Source organism: Mytilus galloprovincialis, chromosome 8, assembly GCF_965363235.1.
Source record: "Mytilus galloprovincialis chromosome 8, xbMytGall1.hap1.1, whole genome shotgun sequence".
NCBI classification, from domain to species: Eukaryota; Metazoa; Mollusca; class Bivalvia; order Mytilida; family Mytilidae; genus Mytilus; species Mytilus galloprovincialis.
In genome coordinates this window covers 27,494,720-27,519,055 of record NC_134845.1, presented here as the reverse complement: position 1 = coordinate 27,519,055, position 24,336 = coordinate 27,494,720, and the positions used below count along the sequence as shown (strand labels likewise).

Below are 24,336 nucleotides of genomic sequence, written 5' to 3'. Positions count from 1 at the left end.
TCGAATAATGTGCTTGTCTGCAATAAGATTATTAAAAAAAATAAAATCTGAAAACATTCAATGTTTGCCTAGAATTATTAAATCTTCGAAAGTGGAACTTCTCTCATTTTGTTATTGATCTCTCCAATACCTCCTTATTGTTATATATAACGTATGCATTTGTAGATCGTCACCATACGTAATTTTACAAAAAACGGTTTCTAATAAGGGAGTCGAGCTTTTGGACAAAAGATATGAAATAGCAAGCCGAACATTTTCCCCTTTGATTCGTTTTCATCATTAGTTTCAGTATGTTTTATTTTAATTTTAAGATGCCACAGTGTTGAAGTGTGCTGCTGGGTCTTGAATTTGAATTTTGACAGTTAAAAATGGAGTCTAATTTTAGACAATAAAATAAAAATAAGAAATCTGGTTGTATGTGAAATCGCGGTTTGTATGTGAATTTATTTATATTTTTCTATAGTATCTTGTATGCAATATACTGTAAACATATTTTTTTTTATTTCGCTCAAAGGGTCAATGTATTTTCCCTAAATGCTGAACCGACTTAATTGGATTTTGCAGTTTATTCGGACAGACAAAGATTCTAATGGCAGAATGTTATATATAATAGTTTGAATTGTAATAAAAAAAAAAAAAACAATACAAATATATCTAAAAAAAAAACACTTTAAGAATAAACTCGTGCTTTTTTAGTTTTACATCTTATGTATATACCTTGACAAGAATAGCTGTCGGAAGCCAATCGGTATCCTCTGTTACAACCGCATGCGTATTGATTGCTGTATCCTGGTATACACACTTGACCACACCTACTATCACGGCAAGGATAGTAAACTTTTATTGCTACAAACAAAAACAAATATTTTCAGGCGCGTAGCTACGTTTACGTCAAAACGCCCGGGCGTACACTTGAATTTTGATAAAATAAATATTTTATATCTGAAGAAAATAAAAAGAACTGGTTGAAAGAACATTAGCCTGGCAATTCTTCTTTAAGTGACTTGTAATAGCGAATAAACGTGACGAAATTTACATTTTTTAACCAAATGGTATCAAGTTAATATATTTGTACATTTTCCGTCAATGTGTGAATCTATTGCGAATCAGTCTACTCACTTTCCTTTACTTGAAAGAAATTTATTATTCATTATCTGCTGAGACTGAGACTCAATATATGTCTTTCTTTTTTTTTCGAGTCTGTGACATTTGTGTTGCAAAAGCAAGACGGAGATCATAAATTTCGTTGGCGACGTAAATAATAAGGTTCAGTTTGCGGTTAAAAAATTCAAATACTAGTATCAATAACTTTGTCAAATCTTCGTAAAATTATACGATAGTTGGACAGAAACTGTTTTTTGATCAAAAGAGTATCCAGAGCATAATGATAAAATTATATATTTACTTTTCCCGAATATTACAGATAAAATGAATTTCGTTTTGCAATTAACTAGTGGATACAGAGAGTGGTTAGTTTGTAATGCATCAATTTCTTTGTCAAAACTTCATCGCATTTTATCAAAGTTTGGGCAAAAGCTTTTTTATGATTAATGTCTGAAGCAAAAAAAAAAATCAGTATTACATTGACAGATATTTACAAACAGTCTGTGTTTTTTATTACATGATTTTTTTTTAAACCTGTATTGATAATGTTGATTGTCATGAAACTTTGGCAAAAGTAAACATTACAGCTCAAGAAAGGTTATCGAAAGAAAATGTTTGATTTTTTAAAATGCTGTAAAGAACTGATAACTGCCGGATTCAGCTATTGCAAAACCCTTAACTAACTCTCATGTTGCACCTTAAAAACGTTTTTAATGATAGGAATGATATTTCTTTCTCAATAATTCGTTAAAATTCCTGGGGTGAATGCTAAGCGTCATTTTTGGTATTTAGCTGAATTTTGTCTCCAAATGACCTTAGATCGCCTCCGAATAACCTTTTGACGTCAAGCAACAATCATTTTTTTATTGTGACGTCAAATTTTTTGAATTGTTATGTCAAACTTTACGGGAACCTGTTTGATTCTACGTAATGGCATACAAGTGTAAATACGACCCGCTTGGGACCATCAGAACCCCTCACCAAGGTTCGGGCGTACACGTAATAAAGACCTAGCTACGCCACTGATTTTTGAATATCAAGTCATTTTATTTTGGAACCGTTGGTAATTTGAAAGCACAAGGTATGATAAAGGGTGTTTTGGTCCCCTTCCCAAATAAGTATATATATAGATCATTGATAGCTGTTGTAAAGAAACAAGACAAACCCATGATTTTTTTTGTGTTCCCATGAAAGGAAGGTTGCCTAGCCTCGAACTTCTGGAAAAAAGGGGGACCAGAAATACCTTGTCCTTTTGTCTTGCTTCGTTTTAAGTACAAACACTTGTGTTGGGTTTTTTTCAAGAGAAAAGGAAGCACGATTTAAAAATTGCAATATTGTATTTATTTCTGAACTGGAGCTTTCATGACAAACTTGTTATTCGGTGTCATCTTTTTTAAAATCCTCGACGGTATAATATTCCCAATTAGCAGTGACTCGGGGTCGGTCCAATTTAAATGATATATCGCCTGTTTGAACACTGTCAACAAGTGTACTTAGAATAATGCATTCATGGGCAAAATTTGACTTGGGCGGATTTTGGATCTACTATTAAATTTTCATTGTTTTTGTGCCCGTACTAGTTTTACATTGTTTCGCAACAACAAAAAAAAACATGTTCAAATCTCAATGCATTTTTCACGACACCTCGTGATCTGTTACAGCTGGATATAGCCGAATGTCAGTTAAAAGTTACCTTTTTTGCATTTAGGTCTAGTGGGCGCAAACCACCTGTAGTTTCTGCAGAACATGAATCTATTTTCCTCAGTAACAAGTGAGTACCCATCATCACATGTATAACTAGCGATAGATGACCACGACTTTCGAGCCTCATTGTACCTGTATTTTGTTTTGGAAGAAGCATGTTCTACCTCAGGGGGAGCTATAAATCGATAGCGTGAACATGTTTGATCGCTTCCCCTCAGTGCATCGTCAAAATCCAACGTTTTTTCTTTTGGTGCAGTGTAGTTCCGTAAAACCTGTCTGCCTAAAGAACTACTCCTAACTGTTGAACCTAAAAGTGAAAAACTTAAAATATGTGATTGAGCGAATTAGAAATCTTCACGTTACATTAGTATCTATCCATTTATCGGCAATCAATATATACATTCAGATATTCTTCGCTGCCTGCATGTACTGTTATTTTACAATGGTCAAAGATTCGATGAACATAATAGGTAAAACAATTATTCGAATAAAACGATACACTAGAATGTGAATTCAAAGAATCAGTCCATTTTCTGTTGATTTCACAAGGCTAAGTTCTAACATATAGGAAACCTTCAATGTATCCATCTGATGAGTTAAGACTTTGACGACTGATTTTTATAGTTTGCTTTTATGTTGTACTGTTACACCACAGTCACAGGTTAGGGGAGGGTGGAGCGCTCACAAACATGTTTAACCCCGCCACATTCTTTTGGTGCCTGTCCAAAGCCAGGAGCCTGTAATTCAGTGCATGGTTGTTGTTGGTTCATTTTTGTCATATTTGTTTTTCGTAAACTGTTTTTTTTTTTTTATATAGGTTAGTTGTTAGTTTTCTCTTTTGAATTGTTTCGTATTTCCAATGTCCGGGCCTTTTATAGCCGACCATACAGTATTGGTTTTTTTCTCATTGTCGAAGGACGTACGGTTGCCTATAATTGCTGACATCCATTTCATTTGAATTTTGGTTGATAGTTGTCTCATTAACAATAATACCACATCTTCTTATTTTTAAAATGTAAATATATTTAAGTGGACTGCTAACAAATATGTAACCATACATCATTATTTGTAGGTATATAGATGTTGTTACAGAGCCCGAAAATCTGGAAACGATCCGGGTAAACTTGCATGTTGATTCTTTAAAACAAACTTAACACTGTAATTAGATCTTTGAATATGCTTTTTATAAGTATCAATATTGATTTTAATACCAGTAAATTAAAATCAATCTAATATTATTTTAAAATACATATGGACATTCATAGCTCTACAAATCTGTCGATACCTTACCTTGTCATTGCACAAGGTCATGTTTATTTCTGACTGTTAATGATGTCTTTACACTAAATCCAATGGATGTTGGACGTGAAATGATTGATACTTTAGTCTAATATGCATGCTGTTTTTTTCTTAAATTGAAATTGGTTCTGAACTAGCTGTCAGTAACTGCGAGTACCTTCAGATATGTACTTAGGGTCTTGTTCTGTGGATGTATAAGTATCCGTCAACGTCCACTCAGTCTTTTTGATTAATATAGTTCTATATGTGTATCCTTATGATGAGTTTCAAAGTCTTTTTCAACTTATTTTTACAGTTTGTTCTTACGTTGCACTGTTAAACCACTGTCTAATGTTAGGGGAGTGTTTGACGCCATCAAACTAGTATAACACCTCCGCATTATATATGTACCTGTCTCAAGTCGGCGGTTGTCGTTTATTGCTGTGTAACATATTTGTTTTTGTTCATTTTTTTGTACATAAATTATGCCGTTAGTCTTTCTCGTTGGATACCAATTTTCGATGATTTCAGGAGTACAGGAGAGCCACGAATATAAATGTTCAACAAGTTACAAGTTTTCTAAAGGAATGTGTGCAGACTTTACTAAAACCACGAAATCAAATATCTACGAATATGCAAGTTTTCCTATAACCGCAAAACTAAATGATTCCACAAATAACAACTTAGCATTGCAATTTTTTCGTTAAATCATCGCGACAGGTATTTCTGTGATTAATATAAATTATATCTCATTTATACCGGTATTGTGAGCATTACAAGATTGTAGATCAATGTTCTCTGGTATTGTTCGTGATATTGCTACATATCTAATTTCGAACTACAGCCGTTGATATAAGGGTTGTAAGACAGCCTGTTTTTGTTTGTTTACCTTTGGTGTAGAGCTTTGTGTACAAATAAACATCGACATACCTACACAAAGGGGGGAATAACCGCTCCATCTGTTTCCAAGACAAAATAGAGTAGATTCTCCACCCATCAGATAGAAACGACGCTTACATGAGAATCTGGCAATGGAATTATTCCTCTCCATCTTGACAAAGCCTCTCGATGGAGGGTGTAAATCTGGACAGTCATAAGCTACAGCAGATAAAAGAGAATCTCTGAAAAACGAGTGTCTTGCATATTGAATGCATATATTCTTATATAACTGGTTTTAAAAGTGCATAATCGTATACAGGATCAACATAAATTAAACGATTTGTAAATGAAGTCAATAATATGATATGTATATGAAGTCAATAATATGATATGTATATGAAGTCAATAATATGATATGTATATGAAGTCAATAATATGATATGTATCAGCACACTCAAGTCTTATATTGTACAAAACAACCATTTTGAACCACCTTCCATATCTGTTTGATGGGGGCGGATAGCGTTGATAGGATGCAGTCTTTCTATTCTTCCATATGTCTATTCCAATGAACTTCCTTTACTTTTTCTAATTTGCTCCAAACTTTTGTTTCTTTTTCTGGATTATCGAGAAACTCTGTTTGTCAACAATCTCCTTGAACTTACTACTTATATCCTGTTCGATCAAAAATAATAGGCAGAAGATACCAAAGGAAAAATCAAAACTCATAAAAAAAAAAAAATAGGCTCTACGTTCTCATCACAACTTCTCTAACGTGGTTTAGAAGAAATTTATTCCTAGCTCTGACAATATCCCTTTCATGTACTTTGCGTCATGCTTCTAGAGTTCTCCATTTCTAAGATTTACTATAATCATAATTTTAAACTTCATTTTCAGACAATATGTCGATGGTATCTTAGTATCATTTATTGGGCCATTGAATATGTTTTGGGAGAGTATACACCATTTCTTTGTGTAGATTTGAAACTTAGTGATTACATTGTTCGACCATACTTTATATCAGTGTTAGTAGATACAATGTTTATGTTTAATGATGTCCCTTTGGTTTTGGATCGTTGGCCAAGTCAGCACTTGTCTTAAGAGTGTGATTGGGACTCCTTTTAATACACATACAAAAAATTATACACTGTATGATCACCCCAGTTTTTGGTAGGATTCGTGTTGCTTAGTCTTTATTTATCTATGTTGTGTCTTGTGTACTAGTACTGTATTTGTCTGTTTGTCCTTGTCTTTTCTTTTTAGCCATGGCGTTGTCAGTTTATTTTGGATCTATGAGTTTGGATGTCCCTCTGGTATCTTTCGCCCCTCGTTTGTAAGGCATATAATTCTTTGGGATAAAGTTTTGGTTGGTCAATTTACGTTTTTGTATCACTTTTCAAAGGAATCAATACTCGTCCTTCATCACCAGAAAAGTATAATTTACCTAAACATTTAGGAGGGTCTTCAGTCCACTTCTGTTCTGAAGATATACAAGCGCCATAGCGTTCACCGTACATATAGAATCCATCATCACACACATATTCTACTAAGAGGTTGTCACCAAAAATAGTAAAGTTTCCATTTATAGGGGCTGGTGGAGTTTCACAACCAGTACTTGGAGTATCTGAATAAAACAATAATAGGGAATTTATGAATGCGAAATATTGCTAAATAAATAAAATGCTTAATTCGTTCATCTGAAATTGAAAAATCACAATGGCGATATGTTATACCTAAATCACATATATATTTTTACTCATTATATACGTCAAATGTGAAATCACGCTCTTCAAAACTAGATTTATACTTTCTTTTATATTTAATCTTTCACATTCATCTTTACTTTCTTTCGTTTTGTATAACGGTCTGTTAAATTGAAATATGATTTTTTGGGGGACCGATTTTTAGCCATTTTCCAGCATGAATTGATGAAAAAGTGTCCGTATTTCGATTTGACCATCGAACGGATGGTTTGCCATCGAACGGTTTGTTTAGTTCCAAATGTGAATGGGAAAAAGCTGTATTAAAGGAATCAGTTATGGTGCTGAATGTTTGATATTGTAGGTCATTGTAGTGATTTGTTAGATATGGAGTTTTTTACTAGCTGTGGTGGAAGGTAAAATGTTGATCTACATCTACTGCTATAAGGTTGTTCGTGTTTTGTACATCATTGTTGCTCGATTGATATTTCTGAGAGATTCAAGTGACTTCCATTTCCATCATGGAAGTGACACTACTGGTGTTATGGTACCTGTCGGTGACGTAACATGCTGCCCTTCTTTGTACTCTTTCAATATTTTTGGTTTGTTTTGTTTTTAGAACAAGCTGAAGAACAGTATTCTAGGTTTGATCGTACCAAAGATTTATAAGCCAAACTTTTTGTTTCTTCCAATTTTATTTTTTTAGTTTCTTCTGATGTTGTTGATATAGGTATCCCATGACATATTTTTGGATATATATATAAGGTGATACGAAGATATCTTGCTGTGTTGCCGGATTATAAAATGCAGCCTTTTAGTACATAGTCATGTTTGTATTGTGACTGTGATCTTGTCGAAAAGAAACTAAAAATAAGGGATCACATTTAATTCAAATTCCTAAATTTGGCAAATTACCTGAATAATCCTAAAATAGTCATGGCTTTCTACAAATATCAGGAAAGGACAGGTAAAACGAAAACGGACATGTGGCCTTTGAAGATGTGTGCGCACATATAGTTATCATGTTATTGAAAGAAAACCGACCAACAAGTTCTTAATATGAAGTATTTTTAGCTAAATATAGGATGACCTCTTCGTCTTTCCATATGCAATATGTTCTCAAAGGGTATTTTAGCTATAGAAATATACAAATTTTACATTCAAGATTTCTTTGTCGTATGTTTGTATCCCCATATGGCGTTTGTTATATATGTTCTCCAAAAATATTTTTATATCAAACAGTGCATGCAATATGAAACATGTTTATCATACTGACCTTCAGCTGACTTAATTATCCTAAAAACTTGAAACAATAATAAAAGTATGTATGGGAACACCATCTTCATTAGGTTGTATGTTAATTCAACATGGTTTCCGTAAAAGTTCAAGTGGTGTTCATATTCTTAAATGGTAGTATCAAGAGGTTTTATAATAATATGTATCTTTTCATATTAACAGTTTAAAATGGGATTGGTATATATCACATAGACCCTGTTCACACTAGCATTTTTTTTTATCGATCTTATTTGAATCGATCTAAATAAAACCAGTTAGCGTTCACATTATCTTTAATCATATCGATCTCTATCGGTCTAATATGAACCACTGCGTTCACACTACAATTAAAAACGCAATCGATCTAACCTTTTTGCCCGTAAAACTGTAAACACTGTGTATAAATAGAACTGATTTATCAAATTCATGTGCCGATACACTGATACACACACTTGGGGAAAAAAATGGATAAAGTTATTGTTTCTCTTGAATCACGATTTAAAATTTTGATACTGGTGTTTTCTTTAATTTTGAAAAAAATGACTGTAGCAACGAAGTTACAACACGACGCCGGAAATACTGCGGTTCCTGCAAAGAAAAAAATCAACATAGAAGACACAGATTTCGCAAATCTACGCTATGGCGAAGACAACATGTTTACAGTTTGTTTTAACGGTCTTTTAACAGAGAAATAACGAACCTCTGAGATAGTTTTGCCGCTATACATGCGCATACGTTATTTTCGATTCAATCGTACTAGTTTAAACCGATCTCTGCGTTCACATCTAAAGTAAGATCGGTTTACTTTAGATCGATTCAAACTAAACTACCTCTTTTGGTGTTTTAGTTTAGACCGATTGAAGATCGATTCAATGCGTTCACATTAGCCCTTTAACCGATCTAAAGTGAACCGGTCTAGTTTAAATCGATAAAAATGTCCTAGTGTGAACGGGGTCATAGAATAGATATAATCATTACTATTTCCAAAAGCATGGATACGTGCAGACTCTTCGTAAGTGAGTACGGCTTTTGTTATGTTACTTGTAAACAATTGAGAATTGACAAGCTATTGTACATATTGTCGTGATAGTAATGTTGATATCATATACAAAAAAATAACTGTATATACTTAAATAGCTTAGACTTGCGGCTGGTGTCTAGTTAAATTCCCATTAGCGGTGGAACGGAGGAAGGTGTGAGTTGAGCATTACTACACTTAAACTTGTGACAAAGTCATATATTTTCATGTACTTTTTTTAAAGCCATGGAAACAACTATAAAAACTGTATACTTCAATCTCTAAAAATGAAAAGTTGCCAATAACACCCAAAAACAAACTAATTAAAATGTAGTTCTCTGTTTTCGTTATACTTCATGCGTAGGAAGCAAAGAGAAATCAGAGAACTATATTTTGATTAGATTAACCAAAAAAAGAACAATGAACATCTCCTTTGTAGTTTCAAAAATTTGAAAATAAAAAAAAACACAGTGTCAAGAATTTGAAAAGGAAAAAAACCACTATCTCCTATTAACATGATGGATTAGAGAAAGTATGAAAAATGAAATATCTATAGCTTGATAGAAAAAATAAATAGAGATATTGTATCTATTGAATAACATTAACGGTACCAATTTTCCTGCACCAGATGCGCATTTCGACCAAACATGTCTCTTCAGTGATGCTCGTGGCCAAAATATTTGAAATCCAAAGCTTATATACAAGATGAAATAATATAATCCAAAAGGTTAAAAAAGTATAGCCAAATCCGTGAAAGGAATCAGAGCTTTGCATGAGAGAGATACATTCCTTAATTTATAATAATTTTTACATTTTGTAACAGCAAATTTTAATAACACAAAAAAAAATCCGTATTTTCATGCCAGAACCGAAGTACTGGCTACTGGGCTGGTGATACCCTCGGGGACTAACAGTCCACCAGCAGAGGCATCGACCCAGTGGTAGTATAAACATTAACGGTACCAATTTTCCTGCACCAGATGCGCATTTCGACAATACATGTCTCTTCAGTGATGCTCGTGGCCAAAATATTTGAAATCCAAAGCTTATATAAAAGATGAAGAGCTATAATCCAAAAGGTTAAAAAAGTATAGCCAAATCCGTGAAGGAATCAGAGCTTTACATGAGGGAGTTACATTCCTTAATTTATAGTAATTTTTACATTTTGTAACAGCAAATTTTAATAACACAAAAAAATCCATATTTTCATGCCAGTACCGAAGTACTGGCTACTGGGCTGGTGATACCCTCGGGGACTAACAGTCCACCAGCAGAGGCATCGACCCAGTGGTAGTAATAACATTAACGGTACCAATTTTCCTGCACCAGATGCGCATTTCGACAATACATGTCTCTTCAGTGATGCTCGTGGCCAAAATATTTGAAATCCAAAGCTTATATAAAAGATGAAGAGCTGTAATCCAAAAGGTCCAAAAAGTATAGCCAACTCCGTGAAAGGAATCAGAGCTTTGCATTGAGGGAGATACATTCCTTAATTTATAATAATTTTTACATTTTGTAACAGCAAATTTTAATAACATTGATTCTTCTTATTGAAAATTGATGAAAAAGGAAAGGCATGCTTTAAGCAGAGGCATATGCATTATATGTCTCTGATTAAAGTATATGTATCTGATTAAAAGGCTGATTGGAAATAACTTTTCGACAAAATAGATATTAATTTCAGCTTTCTCATTATGAACTTTCCATTTTTATGCGCAATAATTTAGCAGCACCCGCATATAAGGGAGCTACCATTTGATTTTTATGGGGGGGCTAGGAGGAAAAATTTTGTCCTGCATTTTTTTTTTAGCTGTAATCTCTGTCCCCCCTTTTTTTCTTGAAATCGTGATTCAATCGTCACGTGCGGCTTTCTACCGGAATATTCTGACCAGATACGGTCTCACATTTAATTTATTGACTTCCTGTGTAAACAAAAATTTAGATGGTAATCCGAGAGTTTGCTTCTGTGTTTACAAACAGATTTAAGGAGGTTCGCGGGTTCAAATTTTCGCGCCTTCTGCGCACAAAGTTGCGCATCATTGCCGTCACTAGGGAAGCTGTCGTAAATAACAAGCAAACTTCAAATGACACAATAAAATGATTGAATGACAAAATTTGAAGATAGATACCTATTTTCAATCATTGTTTTCAATATTTTGTTTTTTTAAAATCGATTAGTATAGTTTCCGGTCGCCTTTATTTACTTCCGGCAAACAGAAGATGGCGAGATGAAGACTATGATTCATACGAAGTAAGCTGCTTTTTGTCGATACCTAGACTAGTATCAGTGAATATTGAGTCACGATATTAATTTAGGTATACCTATAATCAGCTCTACTACATATCGGCGTGTTTTTTCATCAGTAAAGAAGATAATCTGGTAAGAAATCATACAATGATATTTACAAAAACAAAAAAGTGTTTGTCATAAAAATAATAACAACAATCGTAAAATTACACCATCGTCTGCTACACACAACCATGAGAACTCGACGAAATAAACGGGGTAAATTTTCCAAAAGCCCAAATGTAACCAAATCAAAACGTGTTCAAGAATTGGTGTTTACAAAAAACTGGAACAAGAAGAAGGAAATTACATTACCAAACTTTCCCTTTGAGTCTGATCATACATACTGTACATTTGGCAAAAGTGACTCTGACGACTTGTTTGATGAAGTTCTTCCAGTTGATTTGCTACCACTAGATCATTGTAGATATGTTTGTGAACTAGATCTGATTGCACAACAGTTAAAACACTGCACCACATGTTCCATTAATTTACACTTGTACAATTCTTTGGGTGTTAGACCATATGGAGTTACAGGAATAGTTTATGTCAAGTGTCATATATGTGAATCTGTAAATCGCATTAGGCTAGGGAAAACGCATCACTCTACAGAACACAAGAGAGGTTTAGGCACCTTTGATGTTAACACCAAATTAGCAACAGGTAATGACTATCATATGAAACATAAAAAAAGAAATATCATGTAGAACATGTAAGCTACCCCTTGTCTTAATAAAATAGGTGCATGCATAATGCAAATTTCATATCAGCAATTTAATCATGACATTTAGATTTTTGTTTCAAGAACAACCTTTTTTTCAGATGTAAATTTTTGAAATGATTACCATTATTATAAAAAAAAAAAGGAAGCCAAATTCTGAACTGACATTGGGGAGGAGAAGGGTTCTTCTTTAAAACAAGGTACATGTATGAAACCCATGAAATTAATCATTTTGATGTTTTGATAAATTTGCCAAATTTCATCAAAACATTAATATCAGGCCTGGTCAAGAAATCCAAACGATAAAATAAAAAAGGTTACTTTCTGACTTGGTGTAATAGCAATACATATTAGGTTTAAGGTTAGACTAAATGTCAGAATTCTGGTGCACTGTTTTGTAATTTTGTAAAATTTTAATAAAGTTGAAATTTAGTCAATTGTACATGTTAATAGTTGCAGTTTGCAATTATCCTATTGAAGAATTTATCAGGTTAATAAAATTCATTTTGGGTGAGGCAAAGCCCCATTTTTTTGACACATAAATTGCTCATTGTGTAATGAATTAAACCTGATTTTCTTATACATGTATTACTTTAGGTAAATGTCAATCAAATATATTTAAACATTTAATATAAAACTGTGAAAAACAAAAAGTATTAGGACTTTAAAACAACTCAAGAAATCTTTTTTTTTTATAATATTATATTGCCAATGAGACAACTCTCCACAAGGCCAAGGGACCAAAAAGACACAGAAATTAACAATTATAGGTAACCGTACAACAATTTTCCATTTTTTATTTATAAATGGACTTAGTTTTTCTGCCAGGAAATTAAACATTAAATTCACTCTAGATCTGTGGTTAAACTTTTAAAGATTTTAATAACTTTCTTAAACTATCCTGGATTTATAGCAAATTTAAACAGAAGCTTATTTTTTTTATCAAAAGATGGTACCCCGAAGTAAGATTTGTAAAAAAAATCCATATAATCCTTATTTTACATTTATATATATATATAAATATAGACTTAGTTTTTCTTCCAGTTAACATTACAAACTATTTCAATGTCAATGCAGTTTTTAAAAAATTATAAGATTCATAAACTATCCTGGATTTTTACCAAGTTTGGACAGAAGCTTCTAACACTCATAAAACAGTATTGAGAGGAATATTTTTATTGATTTTTTCCCTCATTTTTGTTGAGTGTGCAATTAACAGCAAGAGTAGGCGAGACCCATACGATTTTTTTTAATTTTTTTAACAGTGAATTATATCTAGGATGGGAAACACATTTTTCACTTCGCATAAAAGGTTATAAAAAATTTGTGCTCAAATACAAATCATTTATGAAATCCTGAAATAAGGATTCATATTCTCACAAGTCACAAGAACTGATTCAATTTGGATTTAATGGTGTCAATTATATAAGAACATACATGTACTTGTAAAATAAATCTGGTACAGTGTACATGTATATACATTTGTAGTTTATCTATGTAATGTACATTCATTGCCTACAATTTCTTCAGTATGCACATATATGTACTTTTGTACTTTAATTATTAATATACATGTATCACAGAAGTGTTTAAATTTTGTCTCACAAATGTATTTACAACAGGTATGCTACATGTCGGGATTGGTGAGACACAGATTAATAATCTATTTTCTACAATGAATGTCCATTACCCTCATCACAAAACATTAAAAAGTAGAGAAAATGAAGTCGGGATTGTTATGGAAACACAAGCAACCAATTCAGAACAAAAATCCCTATTGGATGAAGCTTTTCAGTCTATGACTATTGGTGCAGGTTTGTCCTTTTTAAAGCTTACAATACATAAAATAATCTAAAACCCATGAGACAATTAAGTCAGGAATATAACTCTATCTTACATGTGTTATTACAGATACTTTCAAGAGTTGTCTTCTCTTTAATCCTTAATTTTTCTAAATCTGTAATACCATATGTTTGTTACATATCTTTTTCTATTTGATTATACACAAAGTCAGAGGTAATATAAATAGAACTTTTATACATTTTAACAAAACTTATGATGTATATATATTCTCCTTTTGATATCACATTTCTTTGATTTTCTAGTCCACATTAACAAATGTATACATGTACTTTGTATTGTTTTTCTTTAATAAACCTAAAACTACTTGGGGTGTCTACTTAAAAGGTTAATATATGATTATGATCTCTGACAAAAATCACACATCTGCTTTTGGTATAAATAGAAAATAGGGGTCAAACTGCAGTTAATGAAAATCCATTATAAATGAGTAGTCAATTTTTAACAATCCATTATTATCCACTCTGAACTGAGTTGTCAGTCTCTTACAATAACTAACTTGGGTAAAGCGTTTGATTTAGCTCGATATATCTCATCTATCTAGACACTGATAGATAGAATTTCAAGTATACTTGGTAATTTTTTAACTCACATTGATAGATCCTTATACTCAATACATTACTGACTTCCATTTTGACCACTGTTATTTCATACATACATGTATGTTGAACAAAGGGTTGTAGGTTTGATATTTGGTACTGGTTTTTTTTTTAGAGGAAAATGAGAACACAGGGACAGACACTGGATTAAAGCTTTCGACCGACACCTGCTGGCAAAAAAAAGGGTCAGGCAGGTCCTATGATAGTTTATCAGGTATGTGATGTTCAGGTGGATTGTCAGTATATATTGCCTCAGGAAGAATTTTCTTATACTTTGCCAAAAGGAAGATTTTACTGTGCTTTATTCAAGAATATGAAATGCTATTTTTAAACATGAGAAGATAGGTCTAAAGGTATGCTACAAGAAAATAGAAATTAAAAAATTGTGTCGCCGAACTTGTTTTCTTTCTATAATTTAACAAGAGTGCACATGCCGAAATGTCTTACATATCTTAAATATAGTTGACCTTTTGTATATATTATCTAAGAAACAAACTACACAATGAAAATTTTAGATGAACCATGAAAATGAGGTTATGTTCAGATAAAAATTGGCACATTACAATTATTCAATACACCAAATATAGTTGACCTATTGCATACAGTATTAAAACAACAGATCAAAACACAAAAACTTAACCATAACAAATGAACCATGAAAATGAGGTCAAGGTTCAGATGACACCTGACCTGTCAGACTGACACATATACCTTACAATCATTCCTTAAACCAAATATAATAGACCTATTGCATACAGTATTAAAAAAAGACAAAAAATGAAAATTTCAATTTCTACATAGAAAATATAAGAGTTATCTCCACTTAAATGGTCAAGTTGAAAAATTTATTTAAAGAATACAGACAATAACATGGTATCATTGTATGCTAACGCGTCGCCAGTAAACTTAATTTGCGACCATCAAATCCCCAATTGATGCTGTCGGACCTTAGAATACAATACAGTTATCTCCTAAATCTAATATTTATAAATTATTATTTAATACAAGGAGAAAAAAAATTTCACATGGTATGTATATTCATCAAAATGAAAATTAAATACATTCTCATCTTTGATTTCAGGGGTTGCAACCTTAATTGGAGGGAAAAATAAAAAAATTGTTCGCCATTCCATTCGTTGCAAAGGATGTCGCATTTGTAAAAATGCACAGAAAAAAGGAATTCCAGCCCCTAAACATAAATGTGCTAAAAACTGGACAGGATCTGCAAAAGGCATGGAACCAGATATGGTTGTTGAAATGATAAAAGATTTGGACAACAGAGGTGTTAAAATTAAGGAATTAGCTGGTGATGACGATTCTACTGGTTTCAATAGAGCAGCGAAACTACTGCCACATTCTAATATAGTCAAGAGTAGTGATAGAAATCATATAATGGTAAATGCTAGTAAAAAATTGTATTCCATTAAACTGAAGCATAAGGAACTATCAGCCATGGTTATCAACAGTTTTCTGAAGAACTATTCCTTCATGCTGTCACAGAACCAAGGGAATTCTGAAGGAATTGAAAATGGTGTCCGATGTACAATTGACCATATGTATGGACAACATACCAAATGTGACGTCAAATGGTGTGGATACCTGAAAGATCCAACTACATACAGACACAGCAATCTACCTTATGGAAAAAATCTGTCTTCTCTAGCTCTTAAGAATGACTTAGAAAGATTATTTCTGAAAGATATAGAACAGAAATCAAAAAAATTATCCAATTTGGCAAGTTCACAATCTAATGAAAGTTTCAACTTCACCCTATCAACTAAAGCTCCAAAATATAAACACTACTCTGGATCATCAAGTTTAGGCTACAGGGTCAGTGCATCTGTATTACAGAAGAATGAAGGATACAGCTATATTTCAGAGGTATCTTTTTATTTAAAAAAACTAACAGATACTTAAAAGTCTAAAATTGTTGAGTGCATAAGTATAAACTTAAATAGACCTGAATTTTTACACACAAAGATCGTGAGGATGTATTGCTGACAAAGACATTCTTATTACATTTTTTTTGTATGTAACTTTCATTTTTGACTGGTAACCAATCTATAAATATGTGAATATAAATCATTAAAATCTATGCACAAATACAGAAAAATTGTGTTAACACGTTAGGAAGAATATCTCTTGACTAATTGCGTGAAAATATGAATGCCTTCTCAAATCCAATCTTCTAAAAAAAATTGATTTATTATTGTCCATCATGCATGTACAGCACTATTATTAGAATACCTTAGTTAGTAGAAAAGAACGATAGACAAATGGATAAACATTATATATACATGTACCAGAAACGGTTATAAACAAATATGTATATTTAAATGTAACAACAAACCAGAGTATATTGATTTGTATCACTACAATTAATTATGATAGTTATTACAGAGGTTGAATTCCCTGTCATCCAATGTTCAGTACTTCATTACTTTGATCAACTTATGTCAGATGATTATGACACTGATTTAACAACCAGTGAGCGACACTTTTATCAGCATGGAGTTATGTTCCTTTATAACTTTATATACAAGCATAGGTGTCATCTGTGTCCCATGGTCTCACTATCCATTTATTTTGTTTAATAAAGCATTGTTATAATCATATTTTTATTGTTAAATTTCTTTTTTATAGGTTAATGAATCTGCTGGACTGTCCCCAGGAAACATGTCTATTAAAAGGGCAACTTTATTAGATAAGAGGAGAGCTACTAAACTACAGAAATCTAGAACTAGAAAGTTTAAAACTGAAAGAAAACGATTGAAAGAGATGAAACTTGCCAAAAACAGTGGATTGGAAATAAGAGAGGGAAAAACGTATGAGAGTGAAATAGGTAATTATGTGGTTAATAAAAATATAAATTCATACGCTTATACATGTAGATAAATTATCTTTTGAAGGGGCATTAACTGTCAAATTCATCTTCGCCAACTTGACTCATGTTTTATATAAGATTTATTAAATACTGAAATGTATATATATCCAAATTACAAAAAAATCTATTATATAGACAATTTTTTAATTTTATATAGATTGGACCATTGGCTTTTCCGTTTAAATGGTTTTACACTAGTAATTTTGGGGCCCTTTATAGCTTGTTGTTCGGTGTGAGCCAAGGCTCTGTGTTGAAGGCCGTACATTGACCTATAATGGTTTACTTTTTTTAAATTGTTATTTGGATGGAGAGTTGTCTTATTGGCACTCACAGCACAACTTCCTATATCTAATAACTGTTTAGTGTCTTTAAATATTAGCTGTATTTGTACGATGCTATGAAACAAGATGTATGCGAGCTACTACACCTGTTTGACAAGCGGAGTACAAATACAGCTGATATTTAAAGACACTAAACAATTCTATATATTATTTCTCTTTTGAAACTCACAAAAACACATGTTTTGTATTTATTTTCGATTTGAAACCCCTTGAGGCCCGTGTAGTAATACGAAACAGTAATCACACATTCAGTAAAAACAGCTTCGCAAAAAAAGATTCTCAAATGGTCAAAAATAATATTATGCTCTAGGTGAATAATTATCTTTTTAAACGTTACTAACTTCAACAGTAAAAACAAATAAAACATTGTCCAATTTAAAACAGGAGTGTATGAGTTGTCCTATGCTTCAGACTCGTCATTCATGAAACATGCATGCTGAAATTGACAAGGTTGTTTTTGCTACACAATCATACACATTCAAACTTTAAAATCGATAGTTGTCATTGTAGAAAAGACTGCTATTCATGTCTGTATGTTATCAGAAAATTGGTGTGAGTCTTATTGCTCTAAAGAAATTTTGAAAACAACCAGAACGTATAAAAGAAATCGTAATTTGCAATTAATACGTCATTGGAATGCGACTGCAATACACATTCTGAGGTCACGCAGGTTCATACAATACTCAGTCAGGCAGTGGGCGGAGCTTTAAAGCGATATCTGTATAGCATAGTGATATCTGTAGGGCTGTATCTGTATAGTAGAACACCCAATTGCAGGATAAAACCAACTATCAATTTATGGTCTCAATAATATGTATCAACATTTTGTGTGTATTTTTTTCCCAGATGTCATGTAATTAGGGCCCCGCCAAAGGCGTGTCGCCCTATAGTGATCAGTCCGTCCGTCCGTCCGTCCGTCCGTCCGTCCGTCCGTCCGTCCATAACACTTTGTAATAACTTTGTGTCCGCTCCGTATCTAGAGAACCATTATGATTTCATACTTTATACTTTACATGTTTATTAACCACCACCAAAGGGTGTGTCATGATGATGTACAACTTCCTTGGTCAAAGGTCAAGGTAAAAAAACTTTGGTTTCAGTTGATAACCCTGTGTCCTGTGGTGAAGATCGTGTCCGCTCTATATCTTGAGAACCGTTATGATTTCAAAGTTTATACTTGACATGTATATGAACCAACACCAGAGGCTGTGTCATAATTTATTTACAACTTCCTAGGGCAAAGTTCAAGGTCAAAAACTTTGATTTCAGTTGACAAACCCATGTCCTATGGTAAAGATACTATTTTTTAATGCACATTATTCACAGCGGGGCCCACAGAGATGGCTCCCATCTCAATGATATCTAGTTAATCATGGAGATGACCTCTGAAGACTGCCAAGAGTCATATCAAATTCACATGTTATAAACATGAATATAATGTGGAACCTTTTTTTATTTTGACAGGAATGACTGAACAAAATGTTGATGAGATCGAAATACCTGATCCACCTGAGATTAGAGAATTCACTGACAACATTCTTACAGCACCCATTTTGATATTTGATTTAGAAACTACTGGCCTTCGTGAGTGTTTTTTTTTTAAACAAAGTGAAGAAGTATTTTGTAGCTCCAAAGCATCAAATAATGCTGCTTTTAGATGTCAATTTGGTTAAAGTTTAAAGTATATTAAATTTTCTATATATATATATATGTTGGCAATATATTTGCTTATCATATGATGCAGATAGTGATATAATCAAATTGAAGCTTTGGGTTAAAAATGAATAAAAAAACTAATCACATATAAAAAAGAAGATTGGTAATGAGACATCTTTTCACCAGAGACCAAATGACACAGAAATTCAAACCTATAGGTCACCGTACTGCCTTCACCAATGAGCAATGCCAGTATCGCATAGTCATGCAGCTATATAAAAGGCCCAGAAATGATAGATGTAGAACAATTAAAATAAAAAAAACAACGGCATAATTTATGTACCACAACAAAAATGATTGAAATGCAAATATGTAACACAGCAACATATGACGACTTCCGAATTACAGGCTCCAGACTTGGGACAGGCACGTACATACAGATGTTGCAGGGTTGAACATGTAAGTAGGATCCCAACCATCCCTCTAATTAACCTGTGACAGTTTTGTATAAATAAGAATTTCAGCATTTAGTTTTAAAGATGTACCTTTTTCTAGCAAAGATCTAATTGGCTTCTTTTATCACAAATTTTAAAGCAGTAATATCATTAATTTTATTTTTTTTTCCAGAAAGAACCTCTGATATTATACAGATAGCAGCTTATTCCCAAAATAACAAATTCTCCAGCTATATAATGCCAAATAGAGTGATATCAAATGGGGCATCAGCGGTAACAAACATATCAGTTATTGGAAGTCAAATGTACTATAACCTACAACCCGTACCATCAAAACTACAGAATGTGGCATTCACTGATTTTAATGATTTTGTTAAGAGTTTTCCGGTCAAACCACTTCTTGTTGGCCACAACATCAAACGTTATGATTGCCATGTGCTGTACAATTCCTTGAAATTTCATAATATGTGGAATGAATTTGCATCTAATATTAGTGGCTTTTTGGACACGTTGGAACTCTTTAAACTCTTATATCCAAAAAGGCCATCTTATAGTCAAACAGCTTTGGTGGGTGAACTCTTAGGTGAAACCTATTCTGCTCACAATGCAGAAGATGATACGGAAGCTCTGTACAGACTGGTTCAATCTAAGGGAGATATCAAATGCAACATTCAGGCTTTAGTTTTTTCAGCAAATTATCCCAAAGAATTCAGTCACCAACAAGACAACCTTCAAACTTTCACCGATGCCATTTTTTCTAAAGCTATTTCTAGAACCCTTGCATTGAAGGCTGCAAGATCAAATTTAAGATTAGAACATTTTAATATTGCTGTTAAAAGAAATGGATTAGATGGACTGAAGTCAGTTCTATCAGAACAAACTAATCAAGGAATTGTGAGAGTCACTACTAACAAGAAAGCTATTATAAAGATCTTTGACTTTCTTACCCGTGAAAGTTAAGTTTCAAAATTAATCACTGTTCTAATATTAAAGATACCATGGGCATAATTCCTAAAAAAATTGCTATCAAGGCTGAATTTCTAACATACATTTGACAAAAGAAGTTAAATAAATCAAGTTAAATCACAATTCCTTGATTAAGTTTGTTCTGATAACAGTTAACTAATAGTAACTAGGCTTATAATTTAATTGTTATGTCAGACGCATGTTTGCTCTACATAAGACACATCAGTGACGCCCAGTTAAAGAAAATTAGAAAGCGAAACAATCACAAAGTTGAAGATTATGAGAATTGATTTTTTTTTCAAAAGTTGTGCCAAATACAACTAAGGAAGTATTTGCCTGGAATAAGAAAATCCTGAGTATTTAGAATAATTTATACTTTTTCAAACAGTAAACAAAACATGACCATACAATTGATATTCATGTTAACATCAAAGTGCAGACTACTGGGCTGGGGATACTATCGGTGACAAAACGTGACTTCAGTCCATCTAATCCATTTTTTTTTAATATATAAGTTATATAAGCCAATAAAGCTGAAACTTGATATTTTTTTAACTTTTACTTCATTTTCATATATATTAAATCAAAAAGTAATAAAGTTTGAAAATGTTTATTAATTACAGATAATTTTTGGCTCACCTGGTCCATCATTCAAGACGGCCGCCAGCAGGGAGGGGACTTAGTTTAACATAGGACCCTATGAGAAATGCATACAAATGACTTCTTTTAGAGAACCACAGAATGGAATGAAACCAAACATAGCATGAATGTTCCTTATGAGGTGCTGACCAAGTGTTGTTACTTTATAGCCAATCCATCATCCAAGATGGCCGCCTGTGGGGGACTTAGTTTAACATAGGACCTTAAGGGAAATACATACAAATGACTTCTTTTAGAGAATCATTGAATAGAATGAAATCAAACAGCATGAATGTTCTTTATGAACCGATCAAATATCCAAGATGGCTGCCAGATTGGGGACTTAGTTTAACAGAGGACCCTATGGGAAATGCATAGAAATGATTTTTATAAGGGAAACAATGAATGGAATGAAACCAAACATAGCATGAATGCTCCTTATGAGGTGCTGACCAAGTGTTGTTACTTTGTAGCTGATCCATCATCTAAGATGGCCGCCAGCGGGGGGACTTGGTTTAACATAGAACCCTACGAGAAATGCATACCAAAATCTTCTTCTAGAGAACCATTAAATTGAATGAAACCAAACATAGCATGAATGTTCCTTTCATTAGGAGGTGCTGGCCAAGTGTTGTTACTTTGTAGCCAAATTTTATCTTTGTTAATATGATTTCAAAAACCCAAGTAGAGTAAGATGAGTGATACAGGCTCTTGAGAGCCTCTAGTTTAAATTATGTCCTTTGATAAATGAGAGTGTTCTGATTATCTGATAGTGTGTTAATATATATATATATATATATATAGGTGTAAAAAAATAAGTTTCACATGTGCAGATATATATATTCATTAAATAAAATAATAAAATAACTAAAAAGTTAACAGTTCCATTCTATCGATTTTATCCTTCCATTGGGACTCTTCAGGATAACTGATGTAGACATATACATACATTATTTTAAACATGTTTTAATATTTTTGGCGGACTAATGCAGAAATGTTGTTAAAATTTATGCGAAAAATCAGATCTATAAATGAATAGTTTAATTTGATTTGTAACAAGACTTTTAATTGTTTGCATTTGAGTAAACCAGGTTATTTTGCATAACTTAGTATGGAACTGTGACTTCATTATGTTGATTGAGTGGAATAGTTAGAAAATAAATTATAAGGAATGTTTCTAATTTTTTAACATTGTATACTTCATTAAGGTCAGTTAAAACTTTTTATAAACTATTGTGTAGTTTGAAAGTTTTTAGGTATGAACTAAAAGTATCTAGACTAGTATAGGTTTTATGATAAATAAACAATTTCTATGAGCAGTAAGACAATGTAAGATGTTTCAATTAAATATACTATATCCCTTTAAAATGATCTGTATCTTCTTTTTTTTGTGTGGCAAATTCAGATTTGAATATAGAGGAGTTCAATTCTTTCACATGTCTTTATACATATGTATATAGAAATATTCTATGATACACTTTCCGCACAAACCCTTTATTTGCTTTAAAACCCTCCGCTAGAAAAGTGGGTAGTATATATAGTACATTTTGGTATTTATGGTCCTCTTTCATTTAGTTCCAGATGTGTATTTCCAATATCTAAACCTACATTGTATTTTAAAAAAATTAACACTTAACAAAATGGAAATGCCCTGGTGTGCTTTATATTTTACATCTTAATGTTATTGTCTTTTGAGTTTGCCAGGGATACATATTGATATTAAAACTTTGGACCATGTTTGTAACGATTATTAGGCATGGCTTACAGTTTTTCTAGTTGTCAAATGTCACAATCAGTTTCAGTTTTGATATATTGTAGAGTTTCAGTTTTGATATATTGTAGAGTATCAGTTTTGAAGAGTATCAGTTTTGATATATTAGTTTCAGTTTTGATATATTAGTTTCAGTTTTGATATATTGTAGAGTATCAGTTCTGAGTAGATACCAATTTTGTCAATAAAACATAGATTTCAACAGTCAAAGAAATTTCACAAATTTTTCAAATATCTGTTATATTTCCATATTTTATTTAGGAATCAATCAGAGAAATGATTATGGAAAAGTTTCATATAACATTTTTCTACAATTTTCGAGAAGTTTCCAAAGTTACCCAGTCTAGGACACAATTATATATATTGAATATTTAACTTTATATAAATTGTTTGAGCTTGTGTCTGAAAATGGAGTTAAAGAAATAAACTGTGACTTACAATTGTTGTTTGTTTATTACATTTGTTATAAGGGATGATGAGTGAATTAAAAAAAATGGAGAATGAGGGATTTCAGAACAGGTTAAAAAGCATTAGTGCACAATGAAAGATTATAGGGGTACATGAATAAAATAATTTTGTTAATTTAATGACTGCTGCAAATCGAAACATGCGTTTCAACATTTATATTGCTGATTGTATTTATACGACCAGGAATAATCGTGGTCACATAATGGTAGGGAGATGTCTGTGTACCTGTCTGAAAACAATCATTTTTGACGCAATAACTTTAGTTATTATATGTCTACATATTTTCTATTTTCTCATTGGTTAAAAGCATGGGAAATCCTTATTGATACAATTAGATATACATATATATAAATAAGGAGATGCAGTATTTTTGCCAATGAAACATGATATGATTGCCAATCAGACCACTGAAACCAGAGACCAAACCACAAAGAGGTTTACAGCTATTGGTACTGCCTTCAAAAATGAGCAAAACTTATACCATTTAGCAAGATATAAAAGGGAATTAAATGAAAAATGTGAATCAGTTTTCACTCTAAGCGTTTGGTATTCTGTTTCCCAAATTATCTAAAATGTTCCCTACAATCCTAGGTTGACAATTAAAATATGAATGTTATGACCTTTGACCTAATGATTTGATTGTATGACATTAAATCCAATGTTGACATGCATTTCACTACAGGATCTTATACCTTGATAAATCATAATTATTTAAGTGCATATACTTC

The 24,336-nt window shown here is 32.4% G+C and overlaps 2 protein-coding genes across 3 annotated transcripts in view; one reads left to right on the top strand and one right to left on the bottom strand.

Annotated features, from left to right (window-relative positions):
• The window catches only part of LOC143085463 (uncharacterized), a 71,204-nt gene extending 63,167 nt beyond the window's left edge, over positions 1-8,037 (bottom strand). The window contains exons 1-5 of the mRNA XM_076261817.1: positions 7,942-8,037; positions 6,410-6,589; positions 5,017-5,184; positions 2,798-3,115; positions 718-846 (exon numbers count right to left, since the gene is read on the bottom strand). Coding sequence (XP_076117932.1) covers positions 718-846; positions 2,798-3,115; positions 5,017-5,184; positions 6,410-6,589; positions 7,942-8,011 — 865 coding nt within the window. The 5' untranslated portion in view covers positions 8,012-8,037. The remainder of the gene's footprint in view (positions 1-717; positions 847-2,797; positions 3,116-5,016; positions 5,185-6,409; positions 6,590-7,941) is intronic.
• A 3,116-nt stretch (positions 8,038-11,153) lies between these two features.
• On the top strand, positions 11,154-23,577 carry LOC143085462 (uncharacterized). 2 transcript variants are annotated; one of them, XM_076261815.1, is made up of 7 exons: positions 11,154-11,341; positions 13,592-13,783; positions 14,544-14,642; positions 15,510-16,309; positions 17,072-17,270; positions 19,118-19,237; positions 19,937-23,577. In XM_076261815.1, the coding sequence occupies exons 2-7, from the start codon at positions 13,594-13,596 to the stop codon at positions 20,722-20,724; spliced, it is 2,196 nt and encodes a 731-aa protein (XP_076117930.1). In that variant the 5' UTR covers positions 11,154-11,341; positions 13,592-13,593; the 3' UTR covers positions 20,725-23,577. The 2 variants fall into 2 exon arrangements, with proteins under 2 accessions (XP_076117930.1, XP_076117931.1); XM_076261816.1 differs by lacking the exon at positions 11,154-11,341 and adding an exon at positions 11,370-12,739.
• Positions 23,578-24,336: the final 759 nt, after the last annotated feature.

Coding starts and splice junctions, on each gene's coding strand:
- LOC143085462 (XM_076261815.1), top strand. CDS start 13,594: ATGCTACATGTCGGGATTGGTGAGACACAGATTAATAATCTATTTTCT. Junction 13,784..14,543: donor GTCTATGACTATTGGTGCAG/GTTTGTCCTTTT, acceptor TTTTTTTTTTAG/AGGAAAATGAGAACACAGGG. Junction 16,310..17,071: donor GATACAGCTATATTTCAGAG/GTATCTTTTTAT, acceptor TCTTTTTTATAG/GTTAATGAATCTGCTGGACT.